This window comes from Heterodontus francisci, chromosome 26, assembly GCF_036365525.1.
Source record: "Heterodontus francisci isolate sHetFra1 chromosome 26, sHetFra1.hap1, whole genome shotgun sequence".
Lineage (NCBI taxonomy): Eukaryota > Metazoa > Chordata > Chondrichthyes > Heterodontiformes > Heterodontidae > Heterodontus > Heterodontus francisci.
The window spans coordinates 21,177,528-21,201,246 of NC_090396.1; the positions used below are offsets into that span (position 1 = coordinate 21,177,528).

General features: G+C 43.2%; 1 protein-coding gene and 1 long non-coding RNA gene across 3 annotated transcripts in view; one reads left to right on the forward strand and one right to left on the reverse strand.

Moving 5' to 3' along the window:
- Positions 1–8,623, reverse strand: part of LOC137384220 (uncharacterized) — a 32,013-nt gene extending 23,390 nt beyond the window's left edge. Inside the window, exon 1 of the long non-coding RNA XR_010977542.1 lies at positions 8,506–8,623. This is a non-coding gene — a long non-coding RNA (uncharacterized lncRNA). The remainder of the gene's footprint in view (positions 1–8,505) is intronic.
- The window catches only part of spata20 (spermatogenesis associated 20), a 452,991-nt gene that overhangs the window by 121,049 nt on the left and 308,223 nt on the right, over positions 1–23,719 (forward strand). For both annotated transcript variants that reach the window (XM_068057905.1, XM_068057906.1), the window contains exon 12: positions 17,214–17,382. In XM_068057905.1, the coding sequence (XP_067914006.1) occupies positions 17,214–17,382 (169 nt within the window). The remainder of the gene's footprint in view (positions 1–17,213; positions 17,383–23,719) is intronic.

Here is a 23,719-nt window from a genome sequence, read left to right on the forward strand (position 1 = left end):
AGCATAAGCCTTCAGAGATAAGATTTTCTTAAACAGGAGCTTGGATTGTCATGTCTGTCTTTTCCATTCAGCTCCTAGTTGTTAAGTTGCTCACACACTAATTAAAACTGTAGAGAAGAGATAAAGCATTTGGCTTGAAAATTTCATTATGCAATTACGACTAGGATTCGGAATAATTATCTTTTGTTGAGCTCTCTTACAGAGAAGGATTTGGCAAATGATGATCAACCTCATTTTATCTTCTATTATATAACTAGCAGAATATGCAGCATATACTTTATTGAGTGTGTGTTGGCCTGGCCTCAGTTAGCAGCACGCTCACCTGGGTCGGACGATTGTGGATCCGAGTGTCTTGACAGTGCCCAATCTAGGCTGACGCTTGAGTGCAGTACCGAGGGAGTGCTGCATGGTAAGAAGGGACATAATTTTAAAATTAGAACTAGGCCATTTGGGATGTGATATCAGGAAGCACTTATTCACACGAAGGGGAGTGGAAGTCTGGAACACCCTCCCTCAGGAAGCTGTGGATGCTGGGTTTCAGTTGGAGCTTTCAAGACTCAGACAGATTTTTGTTAGATAAGGGTGTTAAGGGATATACAGCAAAGGAGGGTTAGTGGTGTTGAGGTACAGATCAGCCATGATTCGATTGAATGACGGAACAGGCTTGATGGGCTGAATGGCCATATCCTGTTTATAGGTGTTGTCCTTCAGATGAAGGGTGAAACCGAGAGCTGGTCAGTCTCTTTTATTTATTCATGGTCTGTGAGCGTCTTTGAGAAAGTGGTGGTGAGCTACCTTCTTGAAGTCCGTGTGGAGTATAGCTTTTTGTAGTGGTTGAGTTTCTTACTGGACCATTTCAGAGGACTATTAAGAGTCAACCACATTGCTGTGGGTCTGGAGTCAGGGTAAGGACGTCTGGACAATGGCTTTCCTTCCCTAAAGGACGTTAGTGAACCAAATGGTTTTTTACGACAATCAGGTAGTTTCATGGTCACCATTACTCAGACTCACTTTTTATTCCATTTTTATTAAATTAACTATATTTAAATTCCCCAGTTGCATTGGTGAGAATTGAACTTGCGTTTCTGGACCACTTTGCTATCAGAAGGATGTCTTCAGAAGGACGTTAAGAGATTCCAGGACACACATACACAAAGAAAAGACTTATTGCAGATTCTGCTAGTTACATTAAAAAAAACACAGAAATGAGGTTGATTATCATATGGCAAATCCTTCTCCGTAACAGAGCTCAACAAAGGATAGTTATTCCGATCCCTTCAGTTGTAATCTCATAATGAGATTTTCGAATCAAACGCTTTATCTCTTCTCTTCAGTTTTAATTACTGTGTGAGCAACTTAACAATTGGGGGCAGAGATGAAGAAGGACTGGGAGTTCTCTGGGAACTGGGGAGACATTCCTCCCTCAACTGACAGCCCATTTCCCCTGCAAAAGCAAACCCGGATGAACTGGTCATTCACCTCATGGCAGTTTGTGGAATGTTGTTATTAAATTTGCCTACATAATAGCAGTAACGGCACTCTTCTTCATGTGAAGCTTTTTACAGCAGCAATATCCACCTGTGTTTACATAACACCTCTAATATAGCAAAATGTCCCAAGGTCCTTCAAAGGAGCGTTATCAAACAAAATTTGACACCAAACCGCAGAAAGAGATATTAGGGCAGATGACCAAAAGCTTGGGTGAAGAGGGCAGATTTTAAGGAGTATTTTAAAAGAGGGGAGAGAAGTAGAGAGACCCAGAGGTTTATGGAGGGAATTTCAGAGCCTAGAGCGTAGACGGCTGGAGGCACTGCCATCAATGCTAGGGCGAAGGAAATCGGGAACGGCAAAAGGCTGGAATTGGAGGAAGGCAGAAATTTTAAAATATTTTAGCATGGTAAGCTATGTAAAACATTGTATAAACGCTGTATGCATGAGTTGCAGTGGAGACAATTACTGGCATAGGTGGTGAAACAAGAAACCTTCATGGGTTTCAAGAAGGAACAAGGTGGTTCTTGTCAACAAGTGGGATTCAGTGTTATTTAGAAACGTACCACGAGGCTATGGTGGACAGATGAGAGGTCTTCTGTTTGAAACTGTACCTATATTACTATTTCTATCACAAGCGACTAGATAACTCTTATGAAAGAAATGTATTAATACAGCATAGGAACAACAAAAAATTGCATGCACCGATATGCCAATATTTTCTACATTTTACACAATTTTGAGAAAGGAACAACTTACATTTATATGGTATCTTTCTGTCCAGAGCATTTCACAGCCAATAAATTACTTCTGCAGACAGCAAGGTCCCACAAACAACAATGAGATCCATGACCAGATGAACTATTTTTAGTGATGTTGTGTGAGGTGATCAAGGTTGACTGGGATACCGGGAGAACTCTGTGGCTCTTCTTAGATTCTTGCCTTGGGATCTTTTATTTCCCCTTGAGAGAAAAACAGCACCTCTGACAATGCAGCACTCCCTGAGTCAGCCTGAATTAGTGTGCTCAGGTGCCTGGAGGAGGGCTTGAACCCAAGACCTCCTAACTCAGAAGTGAGTATTGTTACGACCAGGTGAGCAATGTGTCTAGGGGTCTTTGGCTGTCTTTACCTGGTCTTATTGTAACAGGGTTTAATTTTACACACACTGTGTTTTGAGCTCCCCTTTTTGTGAATCCGTGTTCACAGTTTCCAATTATAAGGCAAAGAACTGAGCACAAACAGGCTTTCTTTGGTTTAAAGCAGAAAGAGGAAATTTATTAAAACCTTAAACTTAAACTCTTATACGGTGCACGCCTATGGATATAGGACGCGCTCACGCTAGCATGCACATGTGATATAAACATGCAGATGAGAATAGAAAAGAGCAGAAGAAACGATAAGTAGAACAGTTTGAGGCAATATCTTGTTACTGTTTCTTGAGCTTGCTGTAGTCCTTGATTGAAGCTATGGTCTTGCAATTCGTTGGGGCCCAGTAATCATCTTAAACCTTTGTTCACCTGGCAAACCCTTCTCTCTTTGAGTTTCACGTGTTTTCACGAGATTCAGTTCCGTGGGAAAAGATGAACCAGGCAGACAGGAGACAGGCAGGCTGAGGAGATCTTCTCAGTCCATGAGCACATGGCGTTCTGTCTGGCAATTCCTTTGTTTGGGCATTCAAAAACTCTGCAACAGCCAGTCATTCATGTCACCAAAACTGGTCTGACCACTTCTGTGTATTGGAGGAACAGGGATTGGCTCCCTTTGTTTCCACATTGTCTGGTACTATGCAAATCTCCTTCCAGTCAGAAATTGCAATTTTTAAAGTTTTAATGGTGAAATAATGTGTGCCTCAGTCTTGGCAGGTTGGGTTTGCCTGACAGTATGCTACCATGGCTGACTGCATTTAAGTAAGAACTGGCTGGTGCAATTGACTTTCACCTCTAAGCCCTGGGTTCCAATCCAGCCCACACTTCTAAGATAGTTGCTGACGATATGGATCCAACATGAGATGAGTCAGTCAGTCTCACTTCAGCTCCTTTTGACCATCTTCTCATAGCATTAAACTGGTGCAATATCTGTCAGATTAAGAGACTGTAGGGTGGTTGATGTAGAAAATGCTTAAAGGTCACATAGGCACATCAGGAGTACTCTTCTGAGCTGAAGGTAGGAATTAGAGGGAGTCTTACTCTGTACCTTACAATTGCTGCACCTGGTCTGGGAATGCTTGAAAGAAAAAATGTTGAGGCAACTTTACTCTGCACCCAACCTGTACTCTCCCTGATTTGGAGTGCTTGACAGAAAAGATAGAGAGACTAGAGAAGCTGCAGTGCTCTCCTTAGAGCAGAGATTTAATAGAGGTGTTGAAAATTATGAAGAGTTTTGATAGAGTAAATAGGGAGAAAATGTTTGCACTAGCAGGAGGGTCGAAAACCAGAGGACACAGATTTAAGCTATTTGGCAGAAGAACCAGAGGAGATGAGAGGAAAAGAGAAATTACGTAGTGAGTTTTGATGATCTGGAATGCACTGCCTGAAAGTGTAGTGGAAGCAGACTCAGTAACATTCAAAAGGGATATGGATAAATATTGAAAGGGGAGAAATTTGCAGGGTTGTGGACAAAGAGCAGGGAAGTAGGACCAATCGATTTGCTCCTTCAAAAAGCCAACACAGGCGCAATGGGTTGAATGGCCTCTTTTTACATGATTCAACAAAGGGGATAGAAGGAGTTTTACTCTGACCCAGGAATGCTTGATGGGGCAGTGGGTTGGAGTCTTACTCTACATCAAATCTGTGACAGACCTAACCCAAGAGCACTAGATAACGAATCCAGACCCTCGAATTTGGAAGTGTTCTGTTCTCCCAGTGCTAACATCCATCACCTTGAGGAGCACAAAAACTTAAAAAAAAAATGACATTTTGTCAGCTGAATTAGATACTCAGTGATCAAAAGCTCGCAAAGGAAGAAAATAAATGATTTTTCAGCATGCTTTATCATATTCACATGCTGCCTTGCATTGTAAGTTACCCGACAACCATTTCAGTAACTGAGAGTGTTATTCTATTCAATGCCAAAGGCTTGCATAGTAAAGTAAGAATGTATAATGTATTTGCACAGGCAGAAAGATCCTAGCTCATTACCAGCTTTATCAGTTTGATGGAAAATAATGAGAACTGATATTAAATGTTTAATTTCTTAAAGAAGGGCTCATGCCCATTACTAGTGTCAGCTCGAGCTCAGTGGTAACGCTCGCGCCTTTAAGTCAGAAGCTCGTGGGTTCAAGTCCCACTCCAGAGACTTAAAATCCAGGCTGATGCTTCAGCGTAATACTGAGGAAGTGCTGCATGTAAATGATTGGATGGCATTTTTCCAAGAAGTGCAAGGGAGTTCTTCCCAGTTTCCTAGTTCATCCTTATCCCTCAACTGACATCAATAAAGCAGATTATCATTATCACATTGCTGTTTGTGGGAGCTTGCTGTGTGCAAATTGGCTGTCACATTTCCTATAGTGCAATAGTGGCTATAAGTCAAAGGTTTTTCGTTGGTTGTGAAATGCTTAGGCACATCCTGAGGAAGTAAAAGGTACTATATAAATGTGCATCTTTCTTTCTTTATGTTCCTGAGCCCTGAGTCAGCCGGTAATGACTAACTTCATTGCCCCTAGTATAGGTAGGTGGTAGGGAAATATAGGGACAGGTGGGGATGTGGTAGGAATATGGGATTAGTGTAGGATTAGTATAAATGGGTGGTTGATGGTCGGCACAGACTCGGTGGGCCGAAGGGCCTGTTTCAGTGCTGTATCTCTAAACAAATAAACTTATGAACGGAGGTCCAGGTTCTTTGGATTATTAGTCCAGGTCTCTGAGTTACTAGTCCAGTAACATAACCACTACATTACCCGTTGTACCTGTTAAAGTGCAGTGACTGCTATGTTAGGAAATATGGCAACTATTTTGTATACTGCAGAATCCCATGAACAGCAATAAGGTGAATGACCAATGAATTTGTTGGTGGTTTACGATGAATGCGAAGCGTTGGCCAGAACTCCCTGCTTTTCCTTGAATGGTGCCATGGGAGCTGTTAAAAGCATTCATCCTCTGGCTCTCTGTTTTCACCAGTGTCTAGCTCACACCACATGCATTACCTGGACACAAGCCACATGAGCTCTCATCCTGTGGTGCATCTTGTGGTCCCATAATTTAGGAGGGAATTGGATAAGCACTTTAAGAAGAAAAAATTTGAAAGGCTACAGGAAAAAGCAGGGAGATGGGATTAGATAGTTCTAGTGGAGAGGCTAGCAGCACCATATACACGATGGGCCGAATAGCCTCCTCCTATACTGACATTTCCACCATTGTCTCCTCCAGAAGTGTAATGCGCCACCAACCACATTACCACAGACTGATCCGGGATTTTGTTGTATATTGTTATATAAACCAGCAGATGGCAGCAAAAGCTGTTGTAATGGCAATAGGTGGTTCATTTACAATAAAACACTTTGATCAGGCAAGGATCAAGCAAGATTTTATAAATCACAAGAGATTGGGTTAGAATGAGTACCCATTTTAAAAATTGCTGCAGATGAGGTAGAATCATTGAACATTTTATAAATCACGAGATCAGGTTAGAATTAATCATTTTAAAAATCACTATAACTTGGGTTAGATTCATTTCATAAATGACTACAGATCAGGCTAGAATCGGTTACCATTTTATAATTCACAAGAGATTGGGAAAGACACTAAAGATTTTAATGAATTAAAGCAAGAATATTTCAACAGTTTTATTAAAGGATTATTTCTAATAAAATGCTTTCCCTATTTCAACTGGCTTTCTTTAATATGTTGGAGACATGGGACACAGGACTTGGAGATTGATCCCATGATATGAGGAGGAATGCCATACCGTGTATTCCAGTTCATCCAGCTGGGTAACTACAACCGCACCCACCCCTCCCCCAGCTGTGTCGCAGGGTTTTTGACTCCAATAAAAATACCCAGACATCCACCTTATACTTCTGTGTTATCAAACTTGAAACCATTCTAGGTTTGCCTTTCGAGGGATTGAGCCTGTGTCCTCTCTTCTCACAGTTTAACTCGCAGTGATGTTCTGTTTCAAACTTGTTCTGATATCGTGTGTTCGCAGCAATGCGGAAAGTTGCACAGAGAATCAAAAAAATGGCATCAGCTGTGGCTGAGTGGGTAGCACGCTCGCCTCCGAGTCTGTAGGTTGTGGGTTCAAGCCCTACCCAACTTGAGCACAAAATCCAGGCTGACACTCCAGTGTCGTACTGAGGGAGTTCTGCATTGTCAGAGGTGCTGCCTGTCGGATGAGACACTAAATTGAGGTCCTGTCTACCCTATGAGGTGAACGTAAAACATCCCACGGTGCTATTTTGAAGTGGAGCATGGGAGGTTCTCACCAGTGTCCTAAACCAACATCATTAAAACAGATTATCTGGCCATTTTCACATTGTTCTTTGGGGACCTTGCTGTGTGCAAATTAGCTGCTGCATTTTCCTACATTACAACTTCATAAAGTACTTCATTGGCTGTAAAGCACTTTTGAATGTCTTGAAAGGCATTGGATAAATACGAGTTCTTTGTTTCAGTGACTTGGTACGTCTGCAGCTGCCCAGGCCAAACATTACCAAGAAACTTCACATAACCACAAAAGGAGAGAGTAGGCACATGCATCAGGTCAGGTTACATACACGGCATCAAATATACTGACATAGAAGCTCATTTGCTCCTGTGTTGTAACCTGAGCTAATGCACATGTCTCCTTTCTTATTCACGGTTATGAAGAGTTGCTCCTGATGCTGCCTTTGGGGAACTGGTAGTTGGGAATGAAATGTCAACCTACGAATTAAATGAATGGCAGACTAGCCTGGGTGGGATCAGAGTGTCGAGTAAGCCTTGAGACTTTCTATAAAGAGCTTGTCATCTGTACTGGATCAAGATAGGTAAATGGAACTGTCACACCCTGTCAGGGGCAAGTGACTGGTTTATGATGCCTTCTGTCCGCTAAGAATCAAACTCAGTTGGGGCTTGATTCTTGTCTCCTCCATAGTGCTTGCCCACAGCAAGCTGACCTTCGCAGTCAGTTGTCAGATGCAGCACTGAGCCAAGGTGAGGATTGGGAGTGGACAATTGGACAGACTGGCAGAGCCTCCACTGCTGTCAGTAGTTTCCAGGTGGAGTACCTGGAAAGGCACAAATTGATCTAAATACTCCGAATTGTCTCAAAGTCACCACCCCATCTTGGGGACAGGGGGGTAAGTGTGGGGAGGGGATGCTGCGGTCACAAGAATGTAAGTCATCCTTCGATACCTTGCACAAATTACACAGAATATACAACTCGGGAACAGTACATGCTGGTGTTTATGCTTTTCCTGAGCCTCCTCCCATCCTTCTCCATCTAACTCTATCGGCATTAAGCTTCAAATTCCCTTTTCCTTCATATGATTATCCAGCTTCCTTTTAAATGTATCATTTGCCTCAGCCACTTCCTTTGGTTTTGAATTCCACATTCTCACCTCTCTCTGGTAAAGACGTTTCTTCTGAAATCCCTATTTGATTTATTGGTGACTATCTTATATTGATGGCCTCTTGTTTTATTGTCTGCAAGTTGAAACACTGTCTCTCTCCCTACTTTATCAAAATCTTTCATATTTCTAAAAACCTCTAAGTTCACTCTCCACCTTCTGTTTCCAAGATGCCAAGCTTCAAACACAAACCTAGTCTGTGAACATTGGCAAGCTGTTCGACCACAGGCAGCATCTCAGCCCAGCCCAATCCTACCCTGACATCTGCAAGCAGAGATTGCTGGCAGGAGCCAGCAGATAGAACTCTGGCTAGCTGTCCCTAGCCCAGAGATGCACCAGGAACATGTAATGCTAAAAACACAATAATATATTGCAGTAGCTGGAAATCTGAAACAATAACAGAAAAGCTGGAGAAACTCAGGAGGTTAAGCAACATTTAGGGTGTTAGCCTTGGCTCAGTTGGTAGCACGTACCTTTTAAGTCAGGAGGTTGTGGGTTCAAATCCCACTCCAGGAACTTGAGCACACACTCCAGTGAGGGAGTGCTGCACTGTTAGAGGCATTGTCTTTCGGACGAGACGTTAAACAGAGATCATTATCATATGTTGGTTGAGGGAACTTGTGTGTGTTTCCTACATTATAACAGTGACTCCACTTCAAGTACTTTATTAGCTGTGAAGTGCTTTGGGATGTTCTGTTTTTATTGCTGAGTTAACCCTTTTACTTTCAACATACCTTAGAAAAACTAATTGTGATTCTCTTACTGCTGTTGGCAGTAAGATCTGCCTGATACTAATTTCTAACTGTCCTCTGCTTAATTTTTGTATGGCTCCCAGCCCTCATTAATGTTTGACTCATGGTTGCTGTTTGACTCCTTGCATCAAATTGCTGCTGGGGCCTATTAATATTTTGGAAATAATTAGCAGAGGGACTTTGAGAGTTGTATGTCAGGTGCCCAAAGGGTGAAGGGTTACACACTTGATAACATCACAAGTTGAATTTTGTTCTCTGCCTCACTTTCCCTGTTGCTAATTATATTTCTACAACATGATTGAATGGTGCACAATGAGGACTTTCTTTTTGTAAAGTGGCCTTTTTTTTAAAGGTATAATTCTCTCAGCTCCACCGCTCCCCCTCCCGCTCTACCGCCACCCCCCCAGGGTCTTCATGCAGTGCCTAGCCACTAGACTAGGCAAGGACCAGGCCTTTGGTGTGTGAGAGTGAATTATGGGCTAAAGGCTGTGCAAGGATTACCGCTCCTCCTGCCAGTGGAAACATTTCTTCTCATCTGCTCTTCAGCAAAACCCCTCAGAATTTTGAACATCTATATTAAATCTCCCTTTAACCTTAGAGATACAGCACTGAAACAGGCCCTTCGGCCCACCGAGTCTGTGCCGACCATCAACCACCCATCTATACTAATCCTACACTAATCCCATATTCCTACCACATCCCCACCTGTCCCTATATTTCCCTACCTATACTAGGGGCAATTTATAATGGCCAATTAACCTAGCAACCTGCAAGTCTTTGGCATGTGGGAGGAAACTGGAGCACCCGGAGAAAACCCACGCAGACACAGGGAGAACTTGCAAACTCCACACAGGCAGTTCCCAGAATTGAACCCTTCTTTGCTCTAAAGAGAAAAATCCCAGTTTCTCCACATAACTGAAGTCTTTCATCCCTGGTATCATTCTAGTAAATATCCTCTGCACCCTCTTCCAGTCATTTATACTCTTCCAAAAATGTTGTCCCGAATTGGACACAATATTCCAGCCGAGGCCTAATCAATGACTTATAGAAGTCCAGCATAACTTCTGTACTCAATGCCTCTGTTTATAAGGCCAAGGATCATCCTGTATATTTTTTTCTCAACTTGTCTTACCAACTTCAAAGATTTGTGTATTTGGACTGTCAGATCTCTTTGTATCTGCACTCCCTTTAAAATTGTGGCATTTAGTTTATATTACCTCTCCTCATTCTTCCTTCAAAAGTGCATCATTTTTGTTTAAAAGTTTCTGGTGAAAACAGAACTTGTGATTTAGGAAATAGGCAACTGACGCACCTTCTAAAGTTCTGATCCAGGCTACATGTGCTGCAAAGCTTTCACCCAATTTTTTTTACTCTGCTCTTCCTCAAGGGACTAATTATTGCTGGGGGTGGGGTGGGGGGAAGGTGATGGGATGCATTGACACCAGTCATCCTCCAATTTTTCAGTGTCATTCTTCATGTGTGTGACGCGATAGCAACGAGTGTCTGCAGGTTATGTGATCATCGCATCCTAATTTGATCCAGTCGCGCCTGTTGATGGCTAATGAGATGGTGATCAGAAGTGAGAAGTAAGGGAGGGGGGTGGAGAGGTGATAGTTGGGTTGGGGGAGGTTTGCTTGTTGGCATTGCTAATGCAGCCTGGATGAGGTGGGCTTGATGGGCTTTTCCTGTGTATTACTTATGTTTATGGAAATCGACAGTATAGAGGTGGAAGGTAGACATAATTTGCAGCATGATCAAGCGTCAGTCAGCATGGGCTGGTAAGAATTTAATTGTCTACTCAGCCGTGGGGATGCCAGGTGCTGAATGTGGGCGGCGCAGTGGTTAGCACTGCAGCCTCACAGCTCCAGCAACCCGGGTTCAATTCTGGGTACTGCCTGTGTGGAATTTGCAAGTTCTCCCTGTGTCTGCGTGGGTTTTCGCCAGGTGCTCCGGTTTCCTCCCACCACCAAAGACTTGCAGTTGATAGGTAAATTGGCCATTGTAAATTGCCCTAGTAGAGGTAGGTGGTAGGGGAATATAGGGACAGGTGGGTGTGTTGTAGGAATATGGGATTAGTGTAGGATTAGTATAAATGGGTGGTTGATGGTCGGCACAGACTCGGGCCGAAGGGCCTGTTTCGGTGCTGTATCTCTAAAATAAAAAAAAATGTGGGCTCCACTTAGGTTGAAATGGGAACGTTAAAGGTGTTATATTTTAAAATTCTCATCCTTGTTTTTAAATCCCTCCATTGCCTTATCTCCTCCCTATCTCCTCTAACCTCCTCTAGCCCTACAGCTCTCTAAGATCTCCACTCTGGACTCTTGCTATTTTTAATTGCTCCAGCATTGGCAGCTGTGCCTTCACTTGCCGAGGCTCCAAGCTCTGCAATTGTTTCTCTAACCTTTCCACATCTCTACTGCTATCTCCTCCTTTAAGATACTCCCTGAAACCTGCCTCTTTGACTCAGCTTTTGTCCTAATATCCATGTCAAATTTTGCTTAACACGTCTGTGAAGTGCCTTGCAATAGGTTTACCATATTGAAGGCACGATCTAACTGCAAGTTATTGCTGTTTTACATTGGAAGGCTGAAGTGGCTGGGTCAATTTGGGATGACAGCAAGCTGGGTCTCATTATGAAAGAGATTCTGAGTTAGATTGGGTAAGGTGACAATTTTAATTTGCAGATCCAGAATAAATATTATTGTTTGATTTTATTAAGTGTGGAAAAAGCCAATGCTTTCAGTACCAGCAAAGTATTACAATAAAATGATGTGTCTTATCTTCATGGTGCTGACGAACTCCATGCTACAAAAGCATTCCATTCACCTGTATTTTCTCCCAATAGTTAATATCAAACAATACCATCTCAGGGATAGCACAGGCTGAACATAGAGTAATGCTTCCCCTACTCTGAACAATTCTATTCGAGGATTGTGTTTTTGCTTATAAGTCACTCCTCAAAATAACAGGCTTCACCACATTGACTGTCAGGCATTCACAAATGTATTAAACATACAATAATTATTCTTGATAATAATTAAACATACACTTAGCAGAACTTATGACAAAGCCTTGAAAGCTTGCCAGGAAATTCAAAACATGTTACACTCCCGAGATCAATGTGCTTGGCTGGTCAGACCTCCGAATTCTAAAGTATCGGTTCGAACACCTCTTTATACCTTTTTCGACCACAATTCGCACATTCCGTAGCATTACCCAATACAACACTAATTTCACAAAAAATGCTGGAAATGCTCAGCAAGTCTGCCAGCATCCGTGGAGAGAAGCAGAGTTAACGTTTCAGGTCGGTGACCGTTCATCAGAACTGACCTGAAACGTTAACTCTGTTTCTCTCTCCACAGATGCTGCCAGACCTGCTGAGTATTTCCAGCATTTTTTGTTTTTATTTCAGATTTCCAGCATCTGCAGTATTTTGCTTATATTACAACACTGATTTAATTTTCCTACCATTGCAGCATACAGATCTGTAACTCCCGACTGATAGGTCATTGATCTGTAATGTTTAACTCTGTTTCGCTACAGATGCTGCTTAACATGATGAGTGTTTCCAGCATTTTATGTTTTTAGTTCAAATTTCCAGCATCCACAGTATTTTATTTTTGCACTTGGAACTCCCTAACACGTAACTCTCCCTATCTTACTCAGACAGGCCCTTTATCTTTCAAGGGTTGAGTGAACAAAGAAAGCTTCTCTTCCTGTTCTGTGTCTATGCAATAACTTTTTGTCAACTAAAGCTCCCCTTTGGGAATGTCTTTTAATTAGGTTTACTGTCTAAACTGACCATTGGTTTTCACTGTATTTTATATTAAAAACAGTTACCCAAAATAAAGCAAGCCCATTTTGTGATTACACTTCCAATCTTCTGAGACAGTCACTTAACAGGCAGAAGCTAAATGTTAATATGAAGAGAAATCAATAGCAGTGCCATACTAATAAACGTATTAACCCTTTCCTTAAAATCCCAATATTAAAAGATCATTTCCCAACTTCATCCATGTAATAACGGCACAGTGGCGCAGTGGTTAGCACCGCAGCCTCACAGCTCCAGCGACCCGGGTTCAATTCCGGGTACTGCCTGTGTGGAGTTTGCAAGTTCTCCCTGTGTCTGCGTGGGTTTCCTCCGGGTGCTCCGGTTTCCTCCCACATGCCAAAAAGACTTGCAGGTTGATAGGTTAATTGGCCATTATAAATTGCCCCTAGTATAGGTAAGTGATAGGGAAATAGAAGGACAGGTGGGGATGTAGTAGGAATATGGGATTAGTGTAGGATTAGTATAAATGGGTGGTTGATGGTCGGCACAGACTCGGTGGGCCGAAGGGCCTGTTTCAGTGCTGTATCTCTTTAAAAAAAAACATTTCCCAATTTGCTGCTGAACTATGGGCAGGTTTTTTGTTGCTTTGCATTTGCATCTGGCACAACCCAAACTCTTAACAGCTCAAAGCGCATCCCCCCCCCCCCCCCACTCCTTATCACGCTGGTTCTGTAAAGCTATGTGCCTCACAATCCTTTTCTTTACATACAAATACCTCTATGGCCCTGTACCCATTGTATTGTAGCAGTTTTCTTCGGCCTATGTCCCTGCTCACAACTTTCCCTGCTCTGACGCTGAGCTGCTCCTCCTCCTTCAATCCTCTTCACTGCACCACTCGTGGCCACACTGTCAGCTGTCATGCCTCAGCCCTCTGGAGCTCCCCCCTCCCTCCATCCTCTCATCCTGCATCCTTCTACCTCATCTTGTCTGGGTCTAAATCATTTGCCTCAGCTCCTCTTTCCCTAAATCCCTTTGCCTCACCTCCCTCCCTCCCCAAATCCCTTAGCCTTACCTCTTCTCTTCCTACTTTCAAACTGATTCACTATAACTTTCCCCCCGTGTCTTTGACGCCTGTTCCCTAAATTCATCTGCCTCCTGCTCAGTATCCGTATTTCCTTCTCTGCACTGTAAAATGTTCTCGGATGTCCCATGTAGACTTGGAGTGAGACTGCTTGAATTCTCAGTGGGGAGAATGAGCAGAGTTTAATTCATTAAGGTAACCCAAGTGAAAACCACTATCCAAGGGCAGGACTTCACCACAGTTGGAGAGGGTAGGAGAGAAAGTGAGATTAATTAAGAAGCAGTGGTTGGATGACACTAAATCTGGCATTTAAAATATTGCAGTTTGTTGGAGGAAGTTCCTGGGAAAGAATAACCTTGAATGGGAAATGGAATGATGAGCATGGATTTCAATCATGCACCATGGGGCAATAAACTGTTGACAAAGGTCCTGATTACCTCAGTATTGCCAAATTTGTTCAGGCACATCACGCTTGTCTTGGACTTTCTGGAAGTTGCCAAGCTGCTGTGACGCATGTGGGCAGACACTAGGGGATACAGCTTTCTACAGTTTTGAGTAGTGAGTGTAGATAATCTTGAATTGTTTACAGGTTCCTTAAAGATAACTCCAAAGAATTGTCGCTCTGGACAGCTAGAGCTCTGTTTTGAGAAAAAAAAAGTGTCTGTAAAGATGTGTGTATGTGGTTGAATGTAATCAGATTGGGGTGCACTTGCCTTCTGCCTGTGTTTAGATGTGTACTGTGGAGTCTTGAGAACCACATATGTGTTCTCGATAATATTCATTTATCTTAAACTAATACCCCAGCAGCCCTTGGTGTTCTGGTTTAGGATTTATCTACCAACGAGGCAGCAGCGCAAAGAAATCCCCCAGTCCCACAGAACACAAGCAAGGCAAACCAGAGCGTGAGAAATACTAAGACCAAATTGTCAGGAATCATGGGCTGCATACGGTCCAGGGGCTGTAACTAGGGCACTCCTGGCTCAGATTAATTGTTTGAAATATGTTGAAGATTAAATTAAATTCTGAAACAAACCCTAGCCTCTGAAGATCATTATCAAGGTAGGCCTGAAGTTTTGCTGTAACTTCTTGATGGGCTTTAATGCTGCAAGTCTATCCTTCAAATTAAATGTTTGTTGAATGGTAAATTGATGTTATTTATATAATATTGCAGATTTTTCTTCACAGGAAGAATTTCTTTCCCATAATATTTCATCCCTCCAGGCCTGATGCTGCTGACCCTTTGCTGGGGTAGTTGACCCACACCCGTATGTGGCTGATCTTGAGAGCCTGGGCTGTTCCACTTCTGTTCTTGTTAGCTCCACTATTGTCACTTTATAATGGCAGACGAGGAACAGAAGTGAAGAACCCCAGCCTGAGTGTTGACATGTTAGTTGACCATGAGGGCATCACTTCTGAACCTGATTTTGTCTGAGTGATTTGGAGCAGGAACCAGCATTTTTTCCCCTTAGACCAGCTTAAGGGCACTGAAGCTGATCAGCTAACATATGATTGCTCAGTATGTTCCCTGTTGTTGTGGCACAGTCGGTAGCACACTCATTTCTGAGTCAGAAGTCATGGGATCAAGTGCCACTCCAGAGACTTGAGCACATAATCCAGGCTGGCGGTGCAGTGCAGTACTGAGTGAGTGCTGCACTGTCAGTGGTGCCATCTTTCAGATGAGACGTGAAACTGAGGCTCTGTGTGCCCTCTCAGCTGGATGCCAAAGGCTCTATTATACCATTTTGAAGAAGAGCAGGGAAGTTATTCCCAGTGTCCTGGCCAATCTTTATCTCTCAACCAACAGTAAAGAACAAATTATTTGGTCATTATCACATTGCTGTTCGTGGAAGCTTGCTGTGTGCAAATTGGCTGCCTCATTTCCTACATTATAAAAGCACTATGGGACATCCTGTAATCATAAAAGGCACTTTATAAATGCAAGTCTGTCTTTCTTTCAAGACAGGCCATATACCGATTGAACCATCGGGGGTTGGAAGCAGTTCAATTTTTAATCATTGGTAACGTTGAGCACAGCAGACTTTATTTAAAGGTTTCATCTCAACATTCGCAACCTTTACACTGTAAACCTGAAAGAGCAACATTGCAGTAAGTGGAGCATATGTTTGATAGTTAATCTTTTAAGATTAATTATCAAAGTTAGCACATGTTATTTGAGAAGTTAGTGTAAGAGTGGATACCGGTCTATGAACAAGAGCAGTGTGTGCTTTATCTGAGGAGATTCCAGAGGCATTTGCTGATTTCAGGGCATATGAATTCTCAACAACAGGAAAAGGCCATTAATCCCATTTTTAATGGACCATTGCCACCTACCTGCTTTCTCACTATGTCCCATAACCCTATTTATACTCTCCTTGAATGTGTTAAGGCCTCCCTATTCCGCGGCTATCTTTCGTGTAACCTCATGTTTAAACTTCTCCAATCAGGTTTCCGCCCCTGCCACAGCACTGAAATGGCCTTTATCAAAGTTTCAAATGATGTCCTGTCTGACTGACCGTGGTAAACCCTCCCTCATCCTTCTCGACCTGTCTGCAGCTTTTAACGTTGTTGACCACATCATCTGCCTCTAATGCTACTCTTTTGTTATCCAGCTGGATGGAACTACCCTTGCTGAGTGTTTCCATTGTTATCTATCAAATTGCAGCCAGAGGATCACCTGTCCCATTACCTCTCGAGATCCCAATTTTTCATTTATATGCCCCCTCCACCCCCACCCCCACCCCCATCCCCATCAACAACATCATCCGCAAACACAACATCATGTACACTGACGACACTGAGCTGTACCTCACCACCACTTCTCCCTACATCCAGTATTGGATGAGCTGAAATTTCTTCCAGTTAATAGCGGGAAGACCAAAGCCATTGTCTTAACCAACCCCACCCCCCGCCACACACCACCACAAACTCTATTCCCTAGCCACCAGCTCTGTCTCCCTTCCTAGGGAGAGTCAACGGTTTCAGCAGAAGATGGAGGATAGGCAACAATAAAACATGACCTGGAACCACAGAGCCTGGATTCTTGCTATAGTCATGTTTGAGATGTTAAGATCTCACTGGTTGATACTTCTGAACAGAGAAGAACCCTGCTGGTTTGTGAAAGGGGGAAAGCTTGTACCATAGGTTTGATGTATATGGGACAAATGGGGCTGAACCATAAAATCATGCAACACAGAAGGAATTCTGTCAGCCTATTGTGCCCGTGCAGGTTGTTTGAAAGAGCTATCCAATTAGCAACCCCCACCCCCCCCGCCCCCAACCACCCGCTTGCTCTTTCCCTAGAGCCCTACACATTTTTTCTTTTCAAGCATTTATCCAATTCCCATTTGAACGATACTATTGAATCTGCTTCCACCGCCCTTTCAGACATTCCAGATCATAGCAACTCCCTGTGTAAAAAATAATTTTCCTTGTCTCTGATTATTGATCAAAACCCCACATCATAATTTTGAACACTTCTATGAAAACCTCCCCTTAATCTAAAGAGGACACTCCTAGCTAAATATTACATCCAGCAATTAATTGTTTAACCATTGATCTTCATTATCCCTGCCACAGGTCTTATGATCTCCGGTTTCGCTCGAGCAGGCGCAGTTCTTGGGGAGAAGACTTATGTGCAGCGCGCAGCGCAGGCTGCTGGCTTCTTGAGGGAGCACATGTACGACTCCAGCAGCGGGCGGCTCCTGCGCAGCTGCTACCGTGGAGATGAGGGTGCAGTGGAGCAGGCGTAAGTAACCAGCGAAAGGAAAACTCTTTGTCCCCTGGCTTCCGTCAGTCACTGACGCCTGCTTTGTGTTTCCTCAGTCACGAGCGTCTCTTGTGGATTGAGTGCAGGTCGGAACAGGCCTGAGCCATTCAGTGAGGCTTTTCCCCAACTCAGCTTGCTTTTCTCTTGCAGCTGAGTCTTTTTGGCAATGGATGCTCGAAAGTAAGGGACTAAAGCAGATGCCAACAGGAGGCTTCATTGCCGTTGTATTCTGTGGGCTCGCTGGGAAACTGTATGTGAGGTATCGAGGGAGATAATGTAGAAATTACTGATATGAAGTTTAAATCTAATCTACCACCTGCTGTACCATTTTAAACTTTGTTCTTTCTGACAGAACCAAAAAAGAAAACACACACAACAGCTGTAGGGATTGCAAAATTGAATTATTTAGCACCTTATCACGATTCTCAGACTCCACATATGATGCATTACTTTTTAAAAATTCATTCTGTGGGGATGTTGGCGCTGATGGCACGGCTGGCATTTACTGCCCATCCCCTTATTGGCCTGAGAAAGTAGTGATGGTCTGCCTTCTGTTTGATGTAACTGAGGGCTTGCTAGGTCACTTTGGAGGTCAGTTTTGAGCCAACCACATGTTGGTGTGGCACTGCAGTTATATATAGGCCAGGCTAGGCAAGGATAGCAGCTTTCCATTCCTGAAGGACATTACTATTCCAGTTAATCTTTCATGACAATGTGACAGCTGTAGGGGCACTTTGACTGATGCCTCCTTTTAGTTCCCTTTTTAAAACTAAAGTTCAAATTCTCAAACTGATGTGCTGGGATTTGAACTTGCATTTATCTGACTTGTATAGTCCAGGTCTTTTGGTTACCAATCTGGTATGTCATGCAGACCGCACCCCCCTCCCCCCGCCCCAAACCTGCCAAGAATGAGGCACATTAATTTTGTCATATGAACATTGATTTGAAAACTGTTGCTGAAGTGAAGAAAGGACTTGTTTTAAAAAAAAAATCACCAGGCCCTTGGCTGGAAAGACATTTGCATATTAACAAACAGTGCTTGTGGAGACAAACGTGTTACTTCCTTTATCCAATTTAAGCCACAATGGATTTTGAGCACCAGACATTGAAGCTGAGGGAGCTCAAATTTCAGGGTGACTGCTGGGATAGCCGAATCCACAAACCGATGTGGTCAGATGACTAGCCTGCTTGGCAACCTGGTTTTTCTGAACTGTACAAACAGTTTGAACTGAGAGACTGCTGTATGCTCCTGGACTGAAGAAGACCTCTCGGATCTGGCTCTCCCTCTCTTTCTCACAGAACTCCAAATCCACTGAAGACATGTGAACCCTAAGAGGGAAAGGTCTCCTGCAGTGAACAAGGTTTAAGAAGAATACTGGGCCCCAATGAAGAGCAAGATCTATCTACAATCAAGGACTCTCCAGTGAGCACGAAGGACCGTAACAAAAACCCTCATCAGAGATTGCCTCAAACTTTTCCACTTTATTTTCTTCTGCTCTTTTTTGTATCTACTCGCGTATGCATGCTAGCATGGGTGTATCGTGTAGGAGTTAACTGAAAGAGTTTAAGTTTAATAAATTTCAGCCTTTCTTCTTTAAACCTAAGAAAACCTGTTTGTGCTGGTTTCTTCACCTTATAATTGGGAAGCAGTGAACAAGGATTCACCAAGGGGGAGCTAAAAACAGTGTGTTTAAAACTAAACTGTTATGATAAGACCAGGTGAAGGCTGAGAGGGAACCCTAGACCCCTTTCTCACCTGGTCATAACAAGTATCATAATCATTACACTACCATGCATGTTAAAATGTGGTGATAGTTATGTTGGCAAGTATGGCAATTATTTTGAGCAGAATCCTGTGCGCAGCAATAAGATGAACAACCAATTAATCTATTTGTGCAGGTTGAATGAGAAACGTTTGTCAGGACACTGGGAAGACTCTTCTTTGAATGGTGCCTTAGGATCTTTACAGAATGAATTCAAATCCCAAAGGGGTGATCTAATTGAGGTGTTTAAGATGATTAAAGGAGTTGATGGGGTTGAGAGAAACGATTTCTTCTGGTGGGAGAGTTCAGAACAAGGGGACTTTTTAAAAATTCATTCATGGGATGTGGGCGTCACTGGCCAGGCCAGCATTTATTGCCCATCCCTAATTGTCCTTGAGAAGGTGGTGGTGAGCTGCCTTCTTGAACTGCTGCAGTCCATTTGGGGTAGGTATACCCACAGTGCTGTTAGGAAGGGAGTTCCAGGATTTTGACCCAGTGACAGTGAAGGAACGGCGATATAGTTCCAAGTTGGGATGGTGTGTGACTTGGAGGGGAACTTGCAGGTGGTGGTGTTCCCATGCATTTGCTGCCCTTGTCCTTCTAGTTGGTAGAGGTCGCGGGTTTGGAAGGTGCTGTCTAAGGAGCCTTGGTGCATTGCTGCAGTGCATCTTGTAGATGGTACACACTGCTGCCACTGTGCGTCGGTGGTGGAGGGAGTGAATGTTTGTAGATGGGGTGCCAATCAAGCGGGCTGCTTTGTCCTGGATGGTATTGAGCTTCTTGAGTGTTGTTGGAGCTGCACCCATGCAGGCAAGTGGAGAGTATTCCATCACACTCCTGACTTGTGCCTTGTAGATGGTGGTCAGGCTTTGGGGAGTCGGGAGGTGAGCTTGCTCTTGTAGCCACGGTATTTATATGGCTACTGCAGTTCAGTTCTGGTCAATGGTAGCCCCTAGGATGTTGATAGTGGGGGATTCAGCGATGGTAATGCCGTTGAATGTCAAGGGGAGATGGTTAGATTCTCTCTTGTTGGAGATGGTCATTGCCTGGCACTTTTGTGGCGCCAATGTTACTTGCCACTTATTAGCCCAAGCCTGGATACTGTCCAGGTCTTGCTGCATTTCTACACGGACTGCTTCAGTATCTGAGGACTCACGAATGGTGCTGAACATTGTGCAATCATCAGCGACCATCCCCACTTCTGACCTTATGATTGAAGGAAGGTCATTGATGAAGCAGTTGAAGATGGTTGGGCCTAGGACACTACCCTGAGGAACTCCTGCATGACCCTATAATTAGAGCAAAGCCATTCAGGGGTGATGGCAGAAAGCACTTCTTCACACAAAGGCTAGTGGAAATCTGGAACTGTCTCCCCCAAAAAGCAGTTGAGGCTGGGGGTCAATTGCAAATTTTAAAATTTAGATTATAAATTTTTTTTCGGCAAGGGTATTAAGGGTTACAGAACCAAGGCAGGTAGATGGAGTTAAGATACAGATCAGCCATGATCTAATTGAATGGTGAAAGAGGCTTGAGGGGCTGAATGGCCTAATCTTGTTCCTATGTTCCTGTGTCTTGTCCAAAGGACATTTTAATTCACAAATTGCTGTCAGTACATGCTAAAGTTAGGCTCTTGTTGTCGGAAATTTAGCATTTTGCTAATGAAGTCTCTTTAAATTTGAAGTATTTATGGTGTGCGTGTGCACATACACATTTACGCATAAAAAATTATGATTCTGTTTCTTTGTCTGGTGCCTGACCTTTTCAAATTGAATTAAAAGAAAATTGGTTACTTGTTGGTGTATTAACTTTGTGATGATATCTAAATGAAAGCTAATTACATTGCTTTGGCCTGATAGTGACTTGTTTTCAAGTAATGTGCAGGGTCCATCGGTCATGCTGGGCTGCATGTAACCTGCTTGGCCTCTGATGGGAGCAGGCTTGTTGACTTTACAAGCAGTGACAGTACGGTGGCAGGGCACAATCAAGGATCTTTCCTTCATATTTCAGTTCGAGGTGCTTGACTTTCTGACAGTGTGAATGCCCGCACTCCTCACTGCTATTAAATATGTCATTTGTTATTCAAAAATGACCACAACGCAATACGTGGGATCACTTTTGAAGAAGAACATCTGCACCCTAGCGTGAGCCAAGGTGATGGAGCAGGCTGGGATGGTTGCAGAGTTTTTAATAATAAGTTGCTAGTTCTGATCAATGCCCGCACAGGAGATTTTCCTCCTCCTGTGGCAGGTTTGTTGTCGAGATAATTTCAGTTGGAATCCCTCGCTTGTTTATCTGATGGAGCTTGTTTGCATGTGTAGAGAGGTCATCAAATCCTGCCAAACAGATACTTAATCTGTGTCCTGCAATATTGTTGTTTACCGACACTTCCTATCCAACACGTTCCTTTAAAGTGCTTTTTGGTCCTTTTGTAATCCCTGGAGGCATGTCAGCCCAGGTGATTTTAGAAGTGGACGAGTAATTCAGAAGTTAGCATGTGTGGTCTCCCTTAAAGGTGACGGTTGATTTTAGATTGAATTGCTTTAGTTTCTGGAATGACTGTGTTGTTTCTGTTATTTTACAATTGGGATACTTCCATTTTCAGCGACTCTTTGAGTCAGTAGCAAATGCTCCTTCTCAATTAAACAGGAAACAAACTGGATTCAATTGTACATTGGTAATGCAAAATAGCTCCAGGTGTTAAGACTTCTCTTGTTGAGTCTATCTCACTGCCGTTGTGGACTGGAATTCAGAACCCCAATAGTAAAACTGAGGCAACTTGTGTGGAGTCATCCATATATGGTATCACCCTAATATGCTGGATCACCCCAGCATCAGTTCAACCGGCGCAGTGGTTAGCACCGCAGCCTCACAGCTCCAGCGACCCGGGTTCAATTCTGAGTACTGCCTGTGTGGAGTTTGCAAGTTCTCCCAGTGTCTGCGTGGGTTTTCTCCGGGTGCTCCAGTTTCCTCCCACAGCCAAAAGACTTGCAGGTTGATAGGTAAATTGGCCGTTATAAATTGCCCCTAGTATAGGTAAGTGGTAGGGGAATATAGGGACAGGTGAGGATGTGGTAGGAATATGGGATTAGTGTAGGATTAGTATAAATGGGTGGTTAATGGTCGGCACAGACTCGGTGGGCCGAAGGGCCTGTTTCAATGCTGTATATCTAAATCTAAAAAAGAATCTGGTGCAGGATCATCCTTGTCAGGCCACTGTTGTTTTGTAAGCAAACACAGCAGACAATTTCAGTGCAGCATGAGTGCTGTATATTAGCCTGTTCCCTTTCTCACTAAATTTGAGTTTGCAACCTTAGATTTCAGGCTGTAATGGTGGACTGAACTCTCAGCTTGCTGGGGTGAAGGCAAGAACACTGCTGGCAAGGCGGTTGTTTCTTTGCCTTCAGTGGTGTGGGGTGAAAACATATCTGAAAGGCAGGTCTTTGTGTCACCAAAGTCATCAGTGGTGTCTCCTTTATGCTTCAGCCCTGCCTCTGTGCAATGTTCCATACAGGTGGAGTTTCAGTGAAACTTGTATTTCTCTCTACACTTTTGGATATCTGCTCTTTGTTCTGCCCCTACTGCTGCCCTGGATGAAATACCTAACTCAGCACAGGCTGGCAATGAACCTGCAACCTACCTGGTTTTTTTAATTTTTAATTTTAAGCTAAACCATAAGCATAAGGGAGCCTTTCTTACAGATCTGATACATTACATGGGTTCCTGGATATTTGCTTCCTTGGAAATACTTGGAGGCTATTTACTTCTACTGTTGTTGCAAAGCTTTAACTGTCTGCAGAATATTTATTCATCTCACTCTGGGCTGACTTTCCATTTGCAGTATGGAGCTCCCAGTAACATGACCTGGAATGCATTTGCTTTGAAACATTCCTTTTCATCTCAGTTTTTCTCACCTTATACATACACTGGAACATTTAATTTGCGGCAGCAATTAGTTGCTGACTTGCAGCTTCCAAGCAAATCATTTTTCAGCATGTACTTCTGGTAGGTTTTGCAAATAATCTTTTTGCTTTGATGAATATTTTTCGTTGAAAAAGCCTCAAGAATTACAGCTATCTGGGCAGTTGGAATAATTTATCAAGCCTTAACTCTTAGTCTGCGAGCAGGATCAGGGAAACTCCTGCCTCTCTGGGATGACTCGTTGGCTTTGTTATTCCCTTCATGCACTGTGATGCTGCAGTGAGCACTAATACTATAATCTAGGCTGACACTGCAGTGCAGTATTGAGAGTGTGCTACATCATCAGTGGGGCCGTCTTTCGGATGTGATGTTGAACCTAGGGCTCCATCTCCCTGCTTACATGGACGTAAAAGATCACATGACACTATTGCACAGAAGGGCAGGGGAATCCTCCCAGTTTCTTGGCCAACATTCCTCCCTGAACAGGTTATTAGATTGATTGTCACATTTGACTGTTGCATTTACTTAAATAACAACAGTAATGCACTTTAGAAATAATCCATTAGTTGTAAGATGCTTTGAGGCATCGTGAGGATGTGATAAGGTGTTATATGTAAGCTGTAGATTTGCTCTTT